Source organism: Ochotona princeps, chromosome 2 (assembly GCF_030435755.1).
Source record: "Ochotona princeps isolate mOchPri1 chromosome 2, mOchPri1.hap1, whole genome shotgun sequence".
NCBI classification, from domain to species: domain Eukaryota; kingdom Metazoa; phylum Chordata; class Mammalia; order Lagomorpha; family Ochotonidae; genus Ochotona; species Ochotona princeps.
Window position 1 is genome coordinate 93,338,579 of NC_080833.1, and position 14,263 is coordinate 93,352,841.

General features: G+C 58.7%; 1 protein-coding gene across 1 annotated transcript; it reads right to left on the reverse strand.

The window, feature by feature from the left end:
* Positions 1–3,002: 3,002 nt before the first annotated feature.
* Positions 3,003–13,487, reverse strand: ALX3 (ALX homeobox 3). Its single transcript, XM_004581950.2, has 4 exons — positions 13,104–13,487; positions 7,974–8,290; positions 5,277–5,405; positions 3,003–4,612 (listed from the first exon to the last, which is right to left on the reverse strand). Exons 1-4 carry the CDS (start codon positions 13,378–13,380, stop codon positions 4,304–4,306), a joined length of 1,032 nt encoding a protein of 343 aa, XP_004582007.2. The 5' UTR covers positions 13,381–13,487; the 3' UTR covers positions 3,003–4,303.
* Between the last annotated feature and the right edge of the window lie 776 nt (positions 13,488–14,263).

Consider the following 14,263-nt stretch of genomic DNA (forward strand, 5'->3'; position numbering starts at 1 on the left):
CATGCACGCCATGGACTTTCTGCCATTTTCACATTCCCACTGTACTCACCCAACCCACCTGGCCTAAGGCCTTGGATTTCTCCTTGTTTTGACCTCCCCAGTTTTCCCTTTGAACTGCAGAAAAGAACACAGTGTTCTAGCTCCAGCTAGAGAACCTGGGCAGCTGGGGCAGGGAGGGGCAGGCCACCTCTCAGCCCCAGGGTGCGTGAGTGGCAGGGCGGCTTTGGGAATGTCTTGGCACAGAAATGTCTTTTGGGGCCACATGGTCTCCGTGGTGGTTTTACATATCATCTGGGTCATGGGATAGCTGGATCACCTGAAGGCCCATGGTGAGCAGGCTGAGTTTTGTCAAGTGCTGATGACTGGATGGAGCAGCCTGGGGCTGGATCACCCTGAAGATAAGGATCGCCTGTTCGTCGGGAGAGTTGCTGTTTACTGCATGCCAGGAACGATGCCAGGTGCTTAGTTTGTTTTTGCTTTCTAAGATTTATTTATTTTTATTGCAAAGTCAGCTATACAGAGAGGAGGAGAGACAGAGAGGAAGATCCTCTGTCTGCTGATTCACTCCCCAAGTGGCTGCAACAGCTGGAGCTGAGCCAATCCAAAGCCAGGAACCCAGAGCCTCTTCTGGGTCTCCCACATGGGTGCAGGGTCCCAAGGCTTTGGGCTGTCCTTGACTGTTTTCCCAGGCCACAAGCAAGGAGCTAGATGGGAAGCAGGGCTGCTGGGACATGAACCAATGCCCATATGGGAACCCAGTGTGTTGAAGGCGAGCACTTTACTGCTAGGCCACCGTGTCAGGCCGTTTATTTCAAGATCTATTTATTTGAAAGGCAGAGTTAGGGAGAGACAAAGAGGGAGGTCTTCCATCTCCCCAAATGGCCTCCACAGTGAGTTGGGCCTGTCTAAGGCCAGGAGCATTTCTGAGGTCTCCCACAAAACTGCAGGGACCCAAATACTTGGGCCATTTTTTGTCTTCCCAGGCTCATCAGCAGGAAGCTGGATCAAAAGTGGAATAGCTAGGACTTGAACCGGTGCCATAGTGCTGGCCCCAGATGCTTCCTGAAGGCTTACTTTCTACCCAGGAATGAGCAAATGCTTGGTACCCTGGTGTGCCAGCTGCTACTGAGAGCACCTTGTGTATGACGTCTGTACCTTAGGAAAACTCCTATTTCCCAGGGGAGAAGACTGACCCACATGTGGTAAAGAACTTGCTTGTGATCACATCATAAGGATGGAGATGGAGTTTGAAGCAGTATTCACTGAGCCGTACGCATGCACTGCTCTCCCCACTCTCCCACCCCGGTTCTGTAAGTTGCCATCTCCCAGCGCTGACTGCCAGTACATTCCTTTGCTTGTGTGTTTGCCTTTGCCGTTCTTAAAATTTGCTCTAGAAGACTCCTGGCAAAGGTACCTTGGTTTGGCCCTAACTGGGCACCTGGTAACCTAGACGCTGTTGCTGCCACTTTTGTTTTTCTTTTTCCTTTCCTTTCCGGCCTGGGTCTCTGAGGATTCCTGTGTTAGAGCCCTTGCCTGCTAGGCTTGACTCCTGGGAGGCTGACTTCCCGTGTGTTCTCTAGGGAGTGCACTGAGGGGAGAGGCCAGGGCTGTTAGGTTCACGTGGCTCTTGACACAGTCAGCCACAGCCTGCTAGCTGGAAAACAAGGGGGTTGCACAGCCCTGCCTGGCAGGCCAGCTTCCAGGTGCTCGCTGAGGGAGTTTGAACTGACCAACCTTCCCTGTTTTCTGATGACCCCATTTTGAGAGCTGAGCAAGAGACTAGAGACTGGGTAACAGACCCACACACCTGGTTGACGAGACATGACCAAGGGGTAGCGATTGTTAGTATTGCTGATCGCCCCGCCAACCTTAACAGACTTACAGGAATCTGCCTCAAAAGACACTGGGAGGCTGGGGCACAGGGGAGGGTGGGGCGCCCTCTGCTGGATCGGGGGAAAGTAGCAGTCTGCCTGGTTCCTGGTTGTGCAAAGTGAGGTGCCTATCTGCTGCTGCTGCAGAGGGTCTGCACTTTGGGGCTGTAATTCAGGTTGAAGTGTAAATGGCTGAAGGAGGAGCAGGATTGAATGCCTCTAATGAGAAGCATTTCCCACTGCCTGAGGCAGGAAACCCAGCCAGGACCTGGTGTTTTTGCCCTGCCAGGAGCAGACCAGGGGCTTTGGAATCTTCCCTGAGTGGACCCCAGCCAAAACAGGGAGAGGCCAGCAAGCTGTGAATCTAAGTGTGGCTGCTTCCCCTTTCCTTTCTCAGGGGGTGAGACATGAGCCCTAGCTGGACCGTTGGGAACCACAGGGCCTGGACTGAGGTCTAAGGTCGCCTCTGGAGTGAAGCTGGGTTAGGGGCATCTGGAGACCTGGGGGCCGTGTCTTAGGGGACCGGGTAGGGGGAGGAAGGGAACCCAGTTAATGGAAAGCAGGTGGAAGGGCTTGCCTGTGCCCTGGCCAGGGGACAGGCCAGCCAGGATGGCCCAGTCAGTGGGAGGACCGTTTGCTCACAGATAATCCTGCAGAGCAGGCTCTGGGATGCCCATTCATATTCATTACGTGTGAAGTGGATGGCTGTAAAGTTAGCTTGCTCTTCATTTAGCTGTCACGGGCCAAAAAAATACGAGCTGTGGACAGATGCCCCTGGATGGGAGCCAGTAGCCGGGCCCTGGCCTCTCCCGGTGGGGCCCTCCTCCCCTCCCTGCCCTCCCCCTCCTGGGGCCACTCTTCCTGCAGTGTTCTCTGGCCCAACTTCATTTCCTTCTCTTTCTGCTTCCTTTGCTCAAAACTTCCTAGATCCTTTCCTTTCTAGAGCAGTGCTGTGAGCTCCCAAGTTACAAAGTGGAGTGGCCAGCTGTGGGAAGGGACAGGCACACTTACCTCTCCCCCCAGCTCCCTCAGGGGCCCCCTCCCCCTGTTGGACACCAGGCTTGCGTGGCCTGGGCTGGTAGTGACCATCTTGGCCGGGAAACCTGATTCGCTGGGGATTTTCTGCTGTCTTTGTGTTCTTGGGCTGCTGGCAGAGGATGAACTCTGAGCAATGTGGTTGTGTTTATGGGGAAAGTGGGAGGGCCGGGCCTGCTTCTGTCTTCCTGCCTCTTAGAGATAAGGCAGAAAGTGAGGGTGAAGGAGAGAACAGCTAGGCTGAGAAGGAGCTCTGGCTTTCATCTCTGCCCACAGCCCAGAGGTGCCCTGGGGTGCCGGGAGGAAGGGAGCTGCTGACCCACCTTCACTCTGGGATCCTGGCCCCTAGGCAGCCCTGAAAATTCAGTAGTACCCCCTTCTTTCATTCCAGCTCCTTCCCACAGTCAGTTCACAAGTTCTTCTCATTCCCCAGCCCTGCCCAAGCCCGGCCCGACAGCTGGGCTCTGCTTCCTGCCTCCTGTACCGGCTGAAGCTGCAGATAGCGAGGCAGGTGATGGGGCCAGACTTGCAGGCCAGGACCCTTGCAAACCCCTCTCAAAGGGGTCTTGGGCTAGCCTGGGTCCTGGACAAACACCCTCTAAAGCAGTCATGTGCCACAGCCAGAGGGCACACTGTGAGCAGGCATGAACAACATCGCTACCTTTATTAGTATGCAAGGTGGCACCTCTTCTATATACACATTTACAACCAGCATCAAGCAGTCTTGATGGCACGGCTCCCGCCCAATCCCAGGGAAGAGAATCTGGTGGATCTGGTGACTTCCAGTGGAATCTTTGTCCCCTTGGAGGGGAAGATGAGCCTGGAGCATGTCGGGGAGACCAGCACGGGCAGGAGGAAGAGGCGGCTAGAGCAGGCCACCGGGCACCTGGGTGCTGACCTCTACTTCCCAGGCTTGGGTTCAGGCACCCTGGTGGTAGGGAGCAGAGGCAAGGCCGACCCTAGATGGCCCCTGCAGAGTCTGGCTGCCCTGATGTCCCAGAGTGCTCGTTCTAACTCAGTCTGCAATCTCTTCCCCAGACCAGGAGCCAGTTAAGCTGTTTCAGCTGCAGAAATGACAGGAAGACCTGGACAGAGCCCTGAGAAATCCGGGAGTGTCTTCCATCCAGTCTGAGAGAGCGAGCTGGGGTGGCAGGTGCAGTCCTACCTGCCTTGAAACCCCTGTTATCCCAGGCATCCCCAGCTTATTCCAGGAGCAAAGAACTAGCAAGTCCCTAGGCAGGAGCTGAGGGCCTCAGTGGCAGTCCCATGTTCCCTGGAACTTCCTAGAGGCAGAGCTATGTCCTGATGTCCAGGCATGGGGGTGGAAGTGGGTGGATGGGGAACATTGGGAAACAAAAGTGGGTGGGCAGCCTCATCTGTGTGTCCTTGGGACTTCATCATGTGGTCCAGTTCAGCAGGCTGGGTGGCTCCTTGGGCTTCACCCTGAGCGAGATGAGGCTTGGAGACTTACAGTCGCCGTCCGGAGAGGGCTCAAAGCCATGGCCCCCCAGGGTGGGGGCAAAGCCGTGGATGGAATAGATGCCTGGGTGCGTGGCAGGGGAGGCTGGCATCCCCATGAAACCAGCCACATTGCCATGGGCGTGGGAGTACGGGGACATGCACGGGGAGGGAATGCCCTCTGGAGACACGAGGCAGGGCCCCCCTGGGCTCCCAGACCCAGGATTGGGCCACAGTGGGTTCTGCAGCTGTGAAGAGAGGAGATGAGCACTTGTGAGCTGGCAGGCCCAGGGGCCTGCCTAGGGGCTGTCTGTGTGGAGGCCCCAGAAACATTCCCAGAACCCTCCTCTTGGTCCCTGTCGAGCCCCTCCTCCCCCGGCAAAGGCAGCAGCATCTTAGGCTGCAGACGGAGAGTTCAACAGATTCCTTCGTGTTCTGCTAGCATCATTCCTAGCAGGCAAGAGGCCCAATCTGCAGGAATTAAGGGATTTGCTCAAGGTCACACACAGCCCTGATGCTGCTCCAGGCCTCCCCAAGCCAGAGCTCATCTATCTATCTATCTATCCATATTACATTTTAAATCAATTTATTTGCTCTTACCTTCTGATTCACCTTTCCCATGTATTTCCAACAGCAGGGCTGGGCCAGCTGAACCCTTGAGCTGGGAACTCAATCCAGGTGTCTCACACAGGGGGACATTACTTAACATTACTTAAGCCATCCCACTGCCCCCTCCGAGGGTCTGCATGAATAGGTCAGAATCAGGCGTGCAGCCAGGAATCAAACCCAGGCACTCCAGTGCAGGATGTGGACATCTGCGTGAGGCTGGACACAAAGCTCGCCAGGGTTTGAAGTATTACTGACCACCCCTCCAGGCAGAGCAAACTGATGCGGGCCCATGTGAGGTCTCACCTGGGGGTGGCTGTCAGTGCGGGGCAGCACTGAGATGTCATAGGAGGCCGTGAAGGGGTTTCGTCCCTCCTGGATCTTCCCATACCGCTCACGTTTCCGCCACTTGGCTCTGCGGTTCTGGAACCAGACCTGGGAGGGTGGGCAATAGGTCAGGAAGGTGTGGGGGTATGGGAGCAGCTCTGAGGAATGGAGTCCACTGGGGAGGGACAGTCATAAACCCTTGTTGTTGCAGAGTTGGCTTCAGGCTGGAGGATCTTGAGTGGCAGGGAGAGGCCCAAGCCCAGAGCAGGTGCAGTGGCCCCCACTGGCTGCCAACTGCCACTTCCCAGGCTGTCACTCTCCAGTTGTCCAGTTTGGAAGGGCTGTAGTGGGCCTTAGTACCCCTGGCCTGATCCCTGGGCAGCTCCTAGGTAGGACAGGGCACCTGCCAGGGTCCCACTTGCTTTGTACATTTTTCTGTTCTATCCAATGCACAGCTTCTGTGGAATCTTAAAGATACTGTGTTGCCTGCATGGTAGCCTAGCAGCTAAAGTCCTCACCTTGCACACACTGGGATCCCATATGGGCGCCGGTTCTAATCCCAGTAGCCCTGCTTCCCATCCAGCTCCCTGCTTGTGGTCTGGAAAAACAGTCAAGGACAGCCCAAAGCCTTGGGACCCTGCACCCATGTGGGAGACCCGGAAGAGGCTCTGGGCTCCTGGCTTCAGATCAGCATAGCTCCAGCTGTTGCAGCCACTTGGGGAGTGAATCAACAGACAGAGGATCTTCCTCTCTGTCTCTCCTCCTCTCTTGTATATCTGACTTTCCAATAAAAATAAAATAAGTATTTTTTTTTAAAGATACTGTGTTCTGCTTAGCCCCTTTGGGGCTCTCTGGTGACCTCAGCCCAGGACCCAGAGCCCAGCTCCCTGGCAATGGACCCTGCTGTCCCTGTCTCAAGTCTCTGTCTTCACAGGCTCCCACCCCAGCTCTCCCTCACACACTCTGCAACCCTGCTCCTTCCCACCTCTGCTGGGGTTCCCCTGGCCTGGGTTCCCTGTACCTCAACATGTAAGTGCAGGCTGGGTCCCCTCCCACCCTGGCCAGCTCTCATTCTACACGGCATAGTCTGTGGCTGTTGGAATCTTTCTGCTGATTTGTGGGCTCTGAGTCTGTGTGTGCTGTGCACACTGGCATGTGTGTCTGTGGTGAATCTGTTGCCTGGGATACACTGTGCCTGCTGTGTAAATGTAGATCAGTGACTGCATCTTGTATTTCTACCCCTTAATAAACAGTTGAGTGTCACACTCTGGCTACAAGCTGACAATATCAAAACCAAACAACCCCTGCTCTCCAGGGATCTAGCTGAAGAAGCTGTGTGAGTGTGAATGTGGATGTGCATTGCACACTCGTGTGTAAAAGCCCAGCTATCCAGGCTGGCACGAGGAACCACCCCAATAGTACCTGGCACCCACCCCATGGGAATTCCTGCCCCTGTAGATCAGTAGAGTGCTGACGGTCATGAAGCCATGTAGACCTTGGTCCTCCGGCTCCAAGGTTGCAGAGATCCCACAGCAGGCCTGGTGGGGGTCAGGGAAGGGCCACCACTGCCTGTAAGCCTGCCCAGATTTCCTTTCTCTGTTCTCTCTCCTCTGCAGGCTGGAGCCAAGGAACTTGCAATGTCACAGGCGACTCTTGCCCCATCCCCACCCCTCCTGCCTGGGCTCTGCGCCTAACCTCGGTGTGGTCTGGTGGGAATCACACTCCCACCAGAAAAAACAACTGTCAGGGAAACACCTGGATAAGGCCTAGTGGACTTGTGGCTACCCCTGCATCCTTCCAGGTTTGAAAAAGCCGAGGAGAGGCAGGGGCCAGCTGTGCTGCCCCAGGTTTCCGTGCTAGATGGCAGGAAGTGAATGTGTCTTCAATCCCGCAGTGACTCCGCAAGGGCCCATGCTGAGCATGAGGAGTCAGCTCCTCCTAAGTCTTCTTTAAGTCACTTTCTCACTTTTTCCTGGAGCCCCAAATCCACCTGTCTGTCCCTCCTGCTGGGAGCCCTAGGACCTTCTGCCCCTCCCTTGGGCCAGACTCCTGCAGAACCTCACACTTGTCCCATAACATCCATCTCCTCCCTGCCTGCCACCTTCATTTCTAACACGCCACAAAACAGACCTCCCTCCTCCTCCTCCTCCCCTTCCCCACATCCACTCATTCATCCCCAAGGCAGGGCAGCCCCCTGTGGGAAGCTAACCCATCCAAGGAGCCTTCTGTGGGGAAGGCTTTGTTGTCAGATGGAGGAGGGTTCCGAACTGGCTTCTCCCAGACAGGATTCCGGAAATGGCAAGGACTGAAGGCCACACAAGAACCTGGAGGGTGGCCGGCCCAGAGAGACCCTAGCAAGGTCTTTTGGTTGCTAACCACAGGGTGCCCTGATCCATGCTCAGCACAGCTCTGCTTTCAAAGTGTTGGCATCCTCAAGTTTCTCCTTAAGCTGTGCCTGCTACAGGCCTTGGTCCCTAGTTGAAAAACAGACTCAAGAGCCAAGGACATGCCTCAAAGTCACCTGGACAGCTGGGACATGACATAGCTAGTGCTTGCACACGGGGCTTGTTACTCCAACAGGGCACTCCCAGAAGTGGGGAGCAGGTGGAGGAAGAGGAGTGCCCGCCTCTGCCAGCGACCAAAACTTCCCCATGGTCTGGCCCACAGCACTCTCACCTGTACCCGAGCCTCTGTCAGGTCTGTGCGTAGAGCCAGCTGCTCCCGGGCATACACGTCAGGGTAGTGTGTCTTCTGGAAGACCTTCTCCAGCTCCTCTAGCTGGAAGGTGCTGAAAGTTGTGCGGTTCCGGCGCTTCTTGCTCTTGTTCTTGGCCAACTCCATGGAGTCTGAGAGTCCCGGGGAGAGGGGGACACGCAGGCTGGCCAGGCAGGGGCTCGGGGAGCCCTGCAAGGTGGAGGGTACGTCTGTGGGGCGGCCGGGACAGTCCAAGGGCAGCTGGGGGAAGCTGGCGGCTTTGGCGGCCTTCTCTTCAGCTGCAGTGGAAGACACAGAGAAGAGGATGGAAATGGGACCCGGGCTTTTGTGGGCGGACTGGAGGGAGGGGAAAAGCTCTGCCGCCTCTCGCCCCACCTCCCCTTGCCCTACCCTTCCTGTCCCCCACCCAGGGGAGCCTGGCATTTTCAGGCCTCCAGCTGAGGAGGGGGCCCTGGGGAACCATGTGCTCCGTGGTCTGGGGCGGATCTGCTGGGGCCAGAGCGGGGTTCATTTCGGGGAAGTGCTCTGTGGTGATGCGTCCCATGGGGCGTGGAGGTGCCAGGACTGGCGCCATGGTGGGGACCGCCACCCTGGCAGTGCCAAGAGAAAGGGCGTGGGGGAAGGGGCAAGGAGTGGGTGGTTGGCATTTTCCTCCCCTGCCAGGAAGGGATCCCCCACTATTTCTGACTCTGCAGGCCTTGGCTCCCATGTGCTTGTGCCCACCCATGCCCTCTGCTCTCAGGGTCTCATCCTCTGGACTCTGACTCAGGTCAATGTCAACTTGATCGGCCCTGGGGGGAACAAAGGGCAGAGAAGTATCTCCCCATTCACCCATCCTCAAACCATGATGTCTGGCCCAGGACTTGAGCTCTGGCCACAGACAGCAGAGCAGGGGCAAGACAGGCTAGGCTGGGGGTATACCCCTCTCCTGTCTCCACAGGAGCTGCCTGGGAGGAGCAGTCAGGGAGGACTCCCTGTGGCAGGCTGGGAAGGGCTCCCAGCAGCCCCACCCGCTCTGACGTGTTAACCCTCACTTAGGGAGCTTGGGGAGCCCTGCCACCACTCACCACCCTCAGGGCATGGCAAAAACTAGGTCACCCTCATCACCCCTGCCCTCTCCCCGGGGCCAGGACCCCCAGCAGTGGTGGCGGCTCTGCAAAGAAGGCCCTCCGCAACAGTCTGCTGGGACTGGCAGGCGACGCCACCAAGACGCCCCAGTGACTCACACAGTCCCTTTTCCTGGCCCCAGGCCCATTGCCAGTGGGGGCCTGGCCCCCAGGAGGCCCAGTGAGCTGGCACTGAGAGGCGGCTCCTTCCTGGGGATGGGGTGGAAGGGGGTCCTGGTTTCAGCAGCCCAGCTGCACTGGAGAAACCATGGGCAAGGGGAGATGGGCTTCTTGGGGACACTATTGCACTGCAGAGGACAAGCTGGTCAAGGTCCCACTGCCGTCCCCCACCTGGAAGATGGTCAGGGACCTCCCAGGTCCACCCAGGCTGTGAAAGCAGCTGCTCCCTGACGTATACATCCCAGAGCCTAGTCTGTATAGCTCATGGCCACAGTGCACACACCTTCATAGCTCAACTAGACCAAAGTGGAGAAAGCATCCAAGCCCCATCTCCACCCCTCCCCCACCCAGTTCCCCTTCTTGGCGGACACATTTTGGTTCCAGGGTTAATTCCATTTGGTAGATGCTCAGGGGAGAGAGGCGGTGGGAAAGGACTCATGGAAATTGAATCAAATAATTGAAAATGATCAGACTGGAGGGGGACTCCCTACACATAATAGGCCCTCAAAGTGGGTCGAGGGATAAAAATCTTGCTGTTTGGGGTTCACAGAGAGGCCATGCTGGACACTCTGGCCAGAGGAAGAATGAGGGGGCCCAGTGTAGGGGTGCAGAAAGAGGGGTCAAGGCTGGTGCTCCATGTTGCCACCAGTGCCAGGGTTCCCCCAAAGCCCTGGCACTGACCCACCTGCATCCTGAACCCTCACTATTGACCTTAATGGGACCTGCCTAGAGGAAGTGGCCAAATCTGGAGCCATGGAGTTCACCTTGTTAACACTGAGCCAGCTGGCTGTCAGAGTCAAGGCTGGCAGTGAGTGCAACCAGACTCCCAGATGGGCTACCTGCCAGTGAGGCCACATCCGCAGCCCTCTGTCCACCTCTGCATCTGCCCAGGCGACAGCACTTGCAAGAGGCCAGAGAGCTGGCCACTCCTCAGGGCAACGGCCTTGAAACACCCTGTGACCTGCCCATAGGACCTCAGGCAGAGGGCATCTTCCCGTCTTTGGAGGACAGGGCCCCTCTCTCCTGAATGAATGCGGGCAAGGCAGGGAAGAAAAGAGAACCAAGACCAAGGGAGGACAGCTGCCCTGGCGCTTAGGGAAGTGGATGCTCTGCAGGGCTGCCCGCCTGCTGGAGCTCCAGGTGCTGGAACGTTCAACCTGTGCTGGAGGCTTACAGCCTCTGGCTGCAGCACAGCCAGAGCAGGGACCACAGCAACATCTCCCAGGTCTGTGGAAGTTGGGGTCCCTTTAAAGCACAAAGGAGTTCTGCGGGCTTAGCCCTGAAGCAGCACCTCTGTTGCATCCTTGTCAGCCCAAGCTGCAAAGGATTCCCTCAAAGCTGCCAAGCAACTTGCGCAGCCAGCCGGCTGAAACTTGGCTGCCACAGCTCTGGCCTAAGATTGCAAGCCTGGGTAGACACAAATGTCATGTGTAGGACCACGAAGAGGCCTGGCTGCCCAATACTAGAAGTGTCCAGCCTCAGCACAGAGGCCTCCTTCTGGCCCACTGAGAGCAGTGGCTTGGGGCTCCATGGTTACCTGACAAAATTCTAGCGGGGGTCACCTTCCGGATGCCACGGTCCCGGGGTCAGAGGCTTAAGCTCCAAGGACAAATGGGTGCCCTGGTAGGGCAGCAGCAAAGAACGGTCAGGGCCTGTCCTCTGGTTCCCCACGTGGAGGGCGCCAGGATGGCTGATTCGGCGGACAGGCAAGCACGCAGCTCCGGGTCCACAGAAGGCCAAGTGCTAGCTGCTGAAACAGCCCCGGTCGCAAGGCAAGAGGGAAAGAACCTTTTCAGAGCCCCCCAGCTCCGGCCCAGATCGCGCAGCACATGGGGTGCAGCTGCGTGCTCACTGGTCTAAACTGGAAACGCTCCTTGCCGATTATGTGATAAAGACCTGGAATTAAAGCTGGGGGCCTCGGTTCACCCGCCGCTTAGCACTGAGGAGACTGCGCAGGGCAGACACGTCCCACCCCAGCAGCCGGGTTTGGTGCGGTGCGCCCAGCTGGGGTCCGTCCAGGGCATGGCCCAGGGCAGCCTGCGGAGCTCCCGCCCGGATGCACGAAAGGCAAGTGGCCGCCAGCGTGCCCAGCCGGGTCCCAGCGTACCCGCCGCGCCTTCTTTCGTTTGGCCTGCGCTCAGCTCCCCGGAAAGCCGGGGCTGGCCGTTCCCGTCCGTTGTGTCCACTCTTTCAGAGGACTCACCCTTTCTTTCGTTTTGTTCGCTCTCTTCCTCTTGGTCCTTCTCTCTCCTCCCCGACCCCAACCGACCCGCTTCGTTCGATTTTTCGCTTGCCTTTTTTTTCTTCGTTCATTCTTCATTTTTGTTCTCCCCGTTTCCGACCGTCCCAGCTAACCAACAAGCACTGGCCTCCCGTAGTTATCCTCGATTGTTTGGTTTAATTTCCGCCTCCCGTTTTCTGGTGGTTTTCCACATTCTTTGGATTTCTCTCTCCTCGTTTCGTTGTCACCTACTCGCCGTCGGATCCCAGCTTGCCGAGGCACTCCCAGACCCTTTGTTGGGCTCCAGCACTCTTCTTAATTTCTAGGCGCCGGGGTCGGATCTTGTGGGACGCGCGCCCCGCAGGCTGGGTCCCGCTGGGCGCAGTGCCCTGGGCCAGGCTGGTACCTGTCCCCGGCCGTGCGGTAGGCGCTGCGCGGCCGCCGCCGTCTGGCTGGGATCAGAGGAGCCAGGCCAACTGCTTCTCATTAAGTTTCAACTGTGGTTTTTATCAGGAGAGTCTCTTTCAAAGGGCACAGACAAGAAGCTCTGCGGACTCACTCATTTCCTCCGCTGACCCCCACACACCTCCTCGTCCTCTCTCCCCTATACATTCCACCCCGACCCCCAGCCGGACCAAAGCACCGGCTGCCCGACCACTCCACGGAAGCCCGTGAGGCGCCGGCGGGGCGGAGGAGGCGACCGGCGGCCTCGGGAGGATCTCAGTGGAGCCGACTCTGGGCCTAGGCAATAGGGATGTGGCAGCCACGGCGGGTGGCACCACACAAGGACACTCACGACAGGTCAGCGGATGCAGTGGGCTGTGCGCCAGCCTGCCAGACCCCGCGCCAGTGCGGGCAGAGACGCGGTCGACGGGCAGGATTTGGCACGCTGGACGCCAACCCAGGAGCACCAGGTACCCAGGCGTTAGGCCCTTCCAGGGCTGCTCCCAAAGGCCCAGCCATGACGTGCCGGGAAGCCAGAAGCCGGCAGGGCGGCCATCATCGTGTACAACAACAGGGAAGGCCAGGTTAGTCGGAGAAATAACGGAGCGACTTGCGCTGGGAGAAGGGCCCCACCAGTCGGCCCGAGCGCTTTCCGCAGAGGCCGGCCCAGGGCAGAGCCCGACGTGGCCATTCCAGATCGAGGCCCAGCCTCTGGGCCCTCGGCGGGGATCAGACACAAAAGCCGCCCTTCTCATCCCCGCGTCGGGGCTCAGCGTAACGTAACCCGGCGGTTTGGGACTTCTGGGTTGCCGGCGGTTCAAAACCAAGTCAGGCCAGGCAAGACGAAGCTCGGGCGTTTTGGCTCCAGCCCTGACCCGGCTCCGGGTGGTCGCTGCTCCGCCCTTCCTCGATCTCCTGGTTCTTATTCTTGCGGCCCGGGGTCGCGGGCGACTCTATCGTACCGCCCTGGCTTTTACCTGGTCCTGGCCGGCGACAACTTGGCGAAAAGACGAGAGGGACAAAAAGTTGAGCTAAGTCGCGAGCGGAAGAAAGCCCCCGGGGTCTGGATGGGCCAGCTTAAGGCAGAAGAGAGAGGGGACGGACAGAGAGGGCTGCGCGTGCTTCCTTGCCGCGCCTTACCTTCCGCGGAGCCCTCGTAGAAGTGACCGCCGTTGAGCGTTGGGCCGGGCCCTAGGTCCTGCAGGTACTTGGCGGGCGGCTTGGCAGGCTCCGGGAGGTAGGGCTCCAGGGGCCCGCAGGCCGGAAAGCGGGTCAGCCGTGGGCCGCGGGGCGGCGCGGGGTGCAGGTGAGACACAGCAGCGGGGTTCCCCTGGGGGCCTGAAGGCTCGTCCCCAGAGGCCGCATAGGGGCCAGGCGCCGGCCCCAAGGCGAAGGGCGCGCAGCGCTCGGGGTCCATGCCGGCTGGGGGCGCACAGGCCGCCGGGGCTCCCGCGCTGCCCGCGCGGCCTGCGAGCGCCCGCCAAGGGGGAGGGACCTGGGCGCGGGGGGCGCGGAGCCCCCGGGAGCGGCGCACCCCGCGGGGGGTAGGGGGTCGAGGGCAATGGGGGGCCGCGCCTCTGACTTAATGCTGGAATCATCCACGTCACGTGCGGCCCCGCGCACGTTAACCCCTCGGAGCCCGGGAACCCCCTAATACACCCCGGAGCCCAGCGTCCCGCGACCCAGGCAGCATGAGCAAGAGAGCTGAGGAGAAGCAAGCGGTTTCAGGACAGAGTCCCTTTTGTGCCCATGCGGGTGAGTGGCTGGCTCCAGCAGCACCCTTGGTCCTGATACCAGTCCAGTGGCTCTTGCTGCTGGAGAGGAGGGGCGGCAGCATGGGGATAGACCCCCTCCTCTATAACCCCATGCCTGTTCTCCTGACGTCAGCCTGGGATGAGGCTCCCCCCACCCCACACACACATCGGCAGGCAGGGCGTGGACTATGGGGACTGTACTCAGCTCTTTGCCCCGGGAGCCAGCTGGACACCACGCCAGCCCAGCAGATGTCTTGCTTCTCAGAAGGGGTCATTGGGACTGTGGTGTGGACACAAATTTGAGCTGGGTTTGGGGAGCACTGGCTAGCAGTGGAACCTCAGAGTCCTCATGTGACCGTGCTCTTGGCTTTCTGTAGATCGGAAGTTGAGTGGCAGGAGCAGAAGCAGGGCAGAACAGAGCTGCCCAGCGGCAGGTCAGTCAGAGTCCTGCAGGGACCAGCTCTTGGGGGTACCACAGGCATACAGGGAAGGAACCACTTCATAGGCCCATGAGGATCAGGGTCCCTGGGGCCCCCGGGAGAAAGG

What these genes read in the sequence shown, in the direction of transcription:
- ALX3 (XM_004581950.2), bottom strand. Translation starts at nt 13,380, where the DNA reads ATGGACCCCGAGCGCTGCGCGCCCTTCGCCTTGGGGCCGGCGCCTGGC. An exon ending in CTACGAGGGCTCCGCGGAAG is followed by an intron (nt 8,291 to 13,103) that starts GTAAGGCGCGGC and finishes CTTCCACTGCAG; the next exon opens with CTGAAGAGAAGGCCGCCAAA. An exon ending in TGACAGAGGCTCGGGTACAG is followed by an intron (nt 5,406 to 7,973) that starts GTGAGAGTGCTG and finishes CCACCCTCCCAG; the next exon opens with GTCTGGTTCCAGAACCGCAG.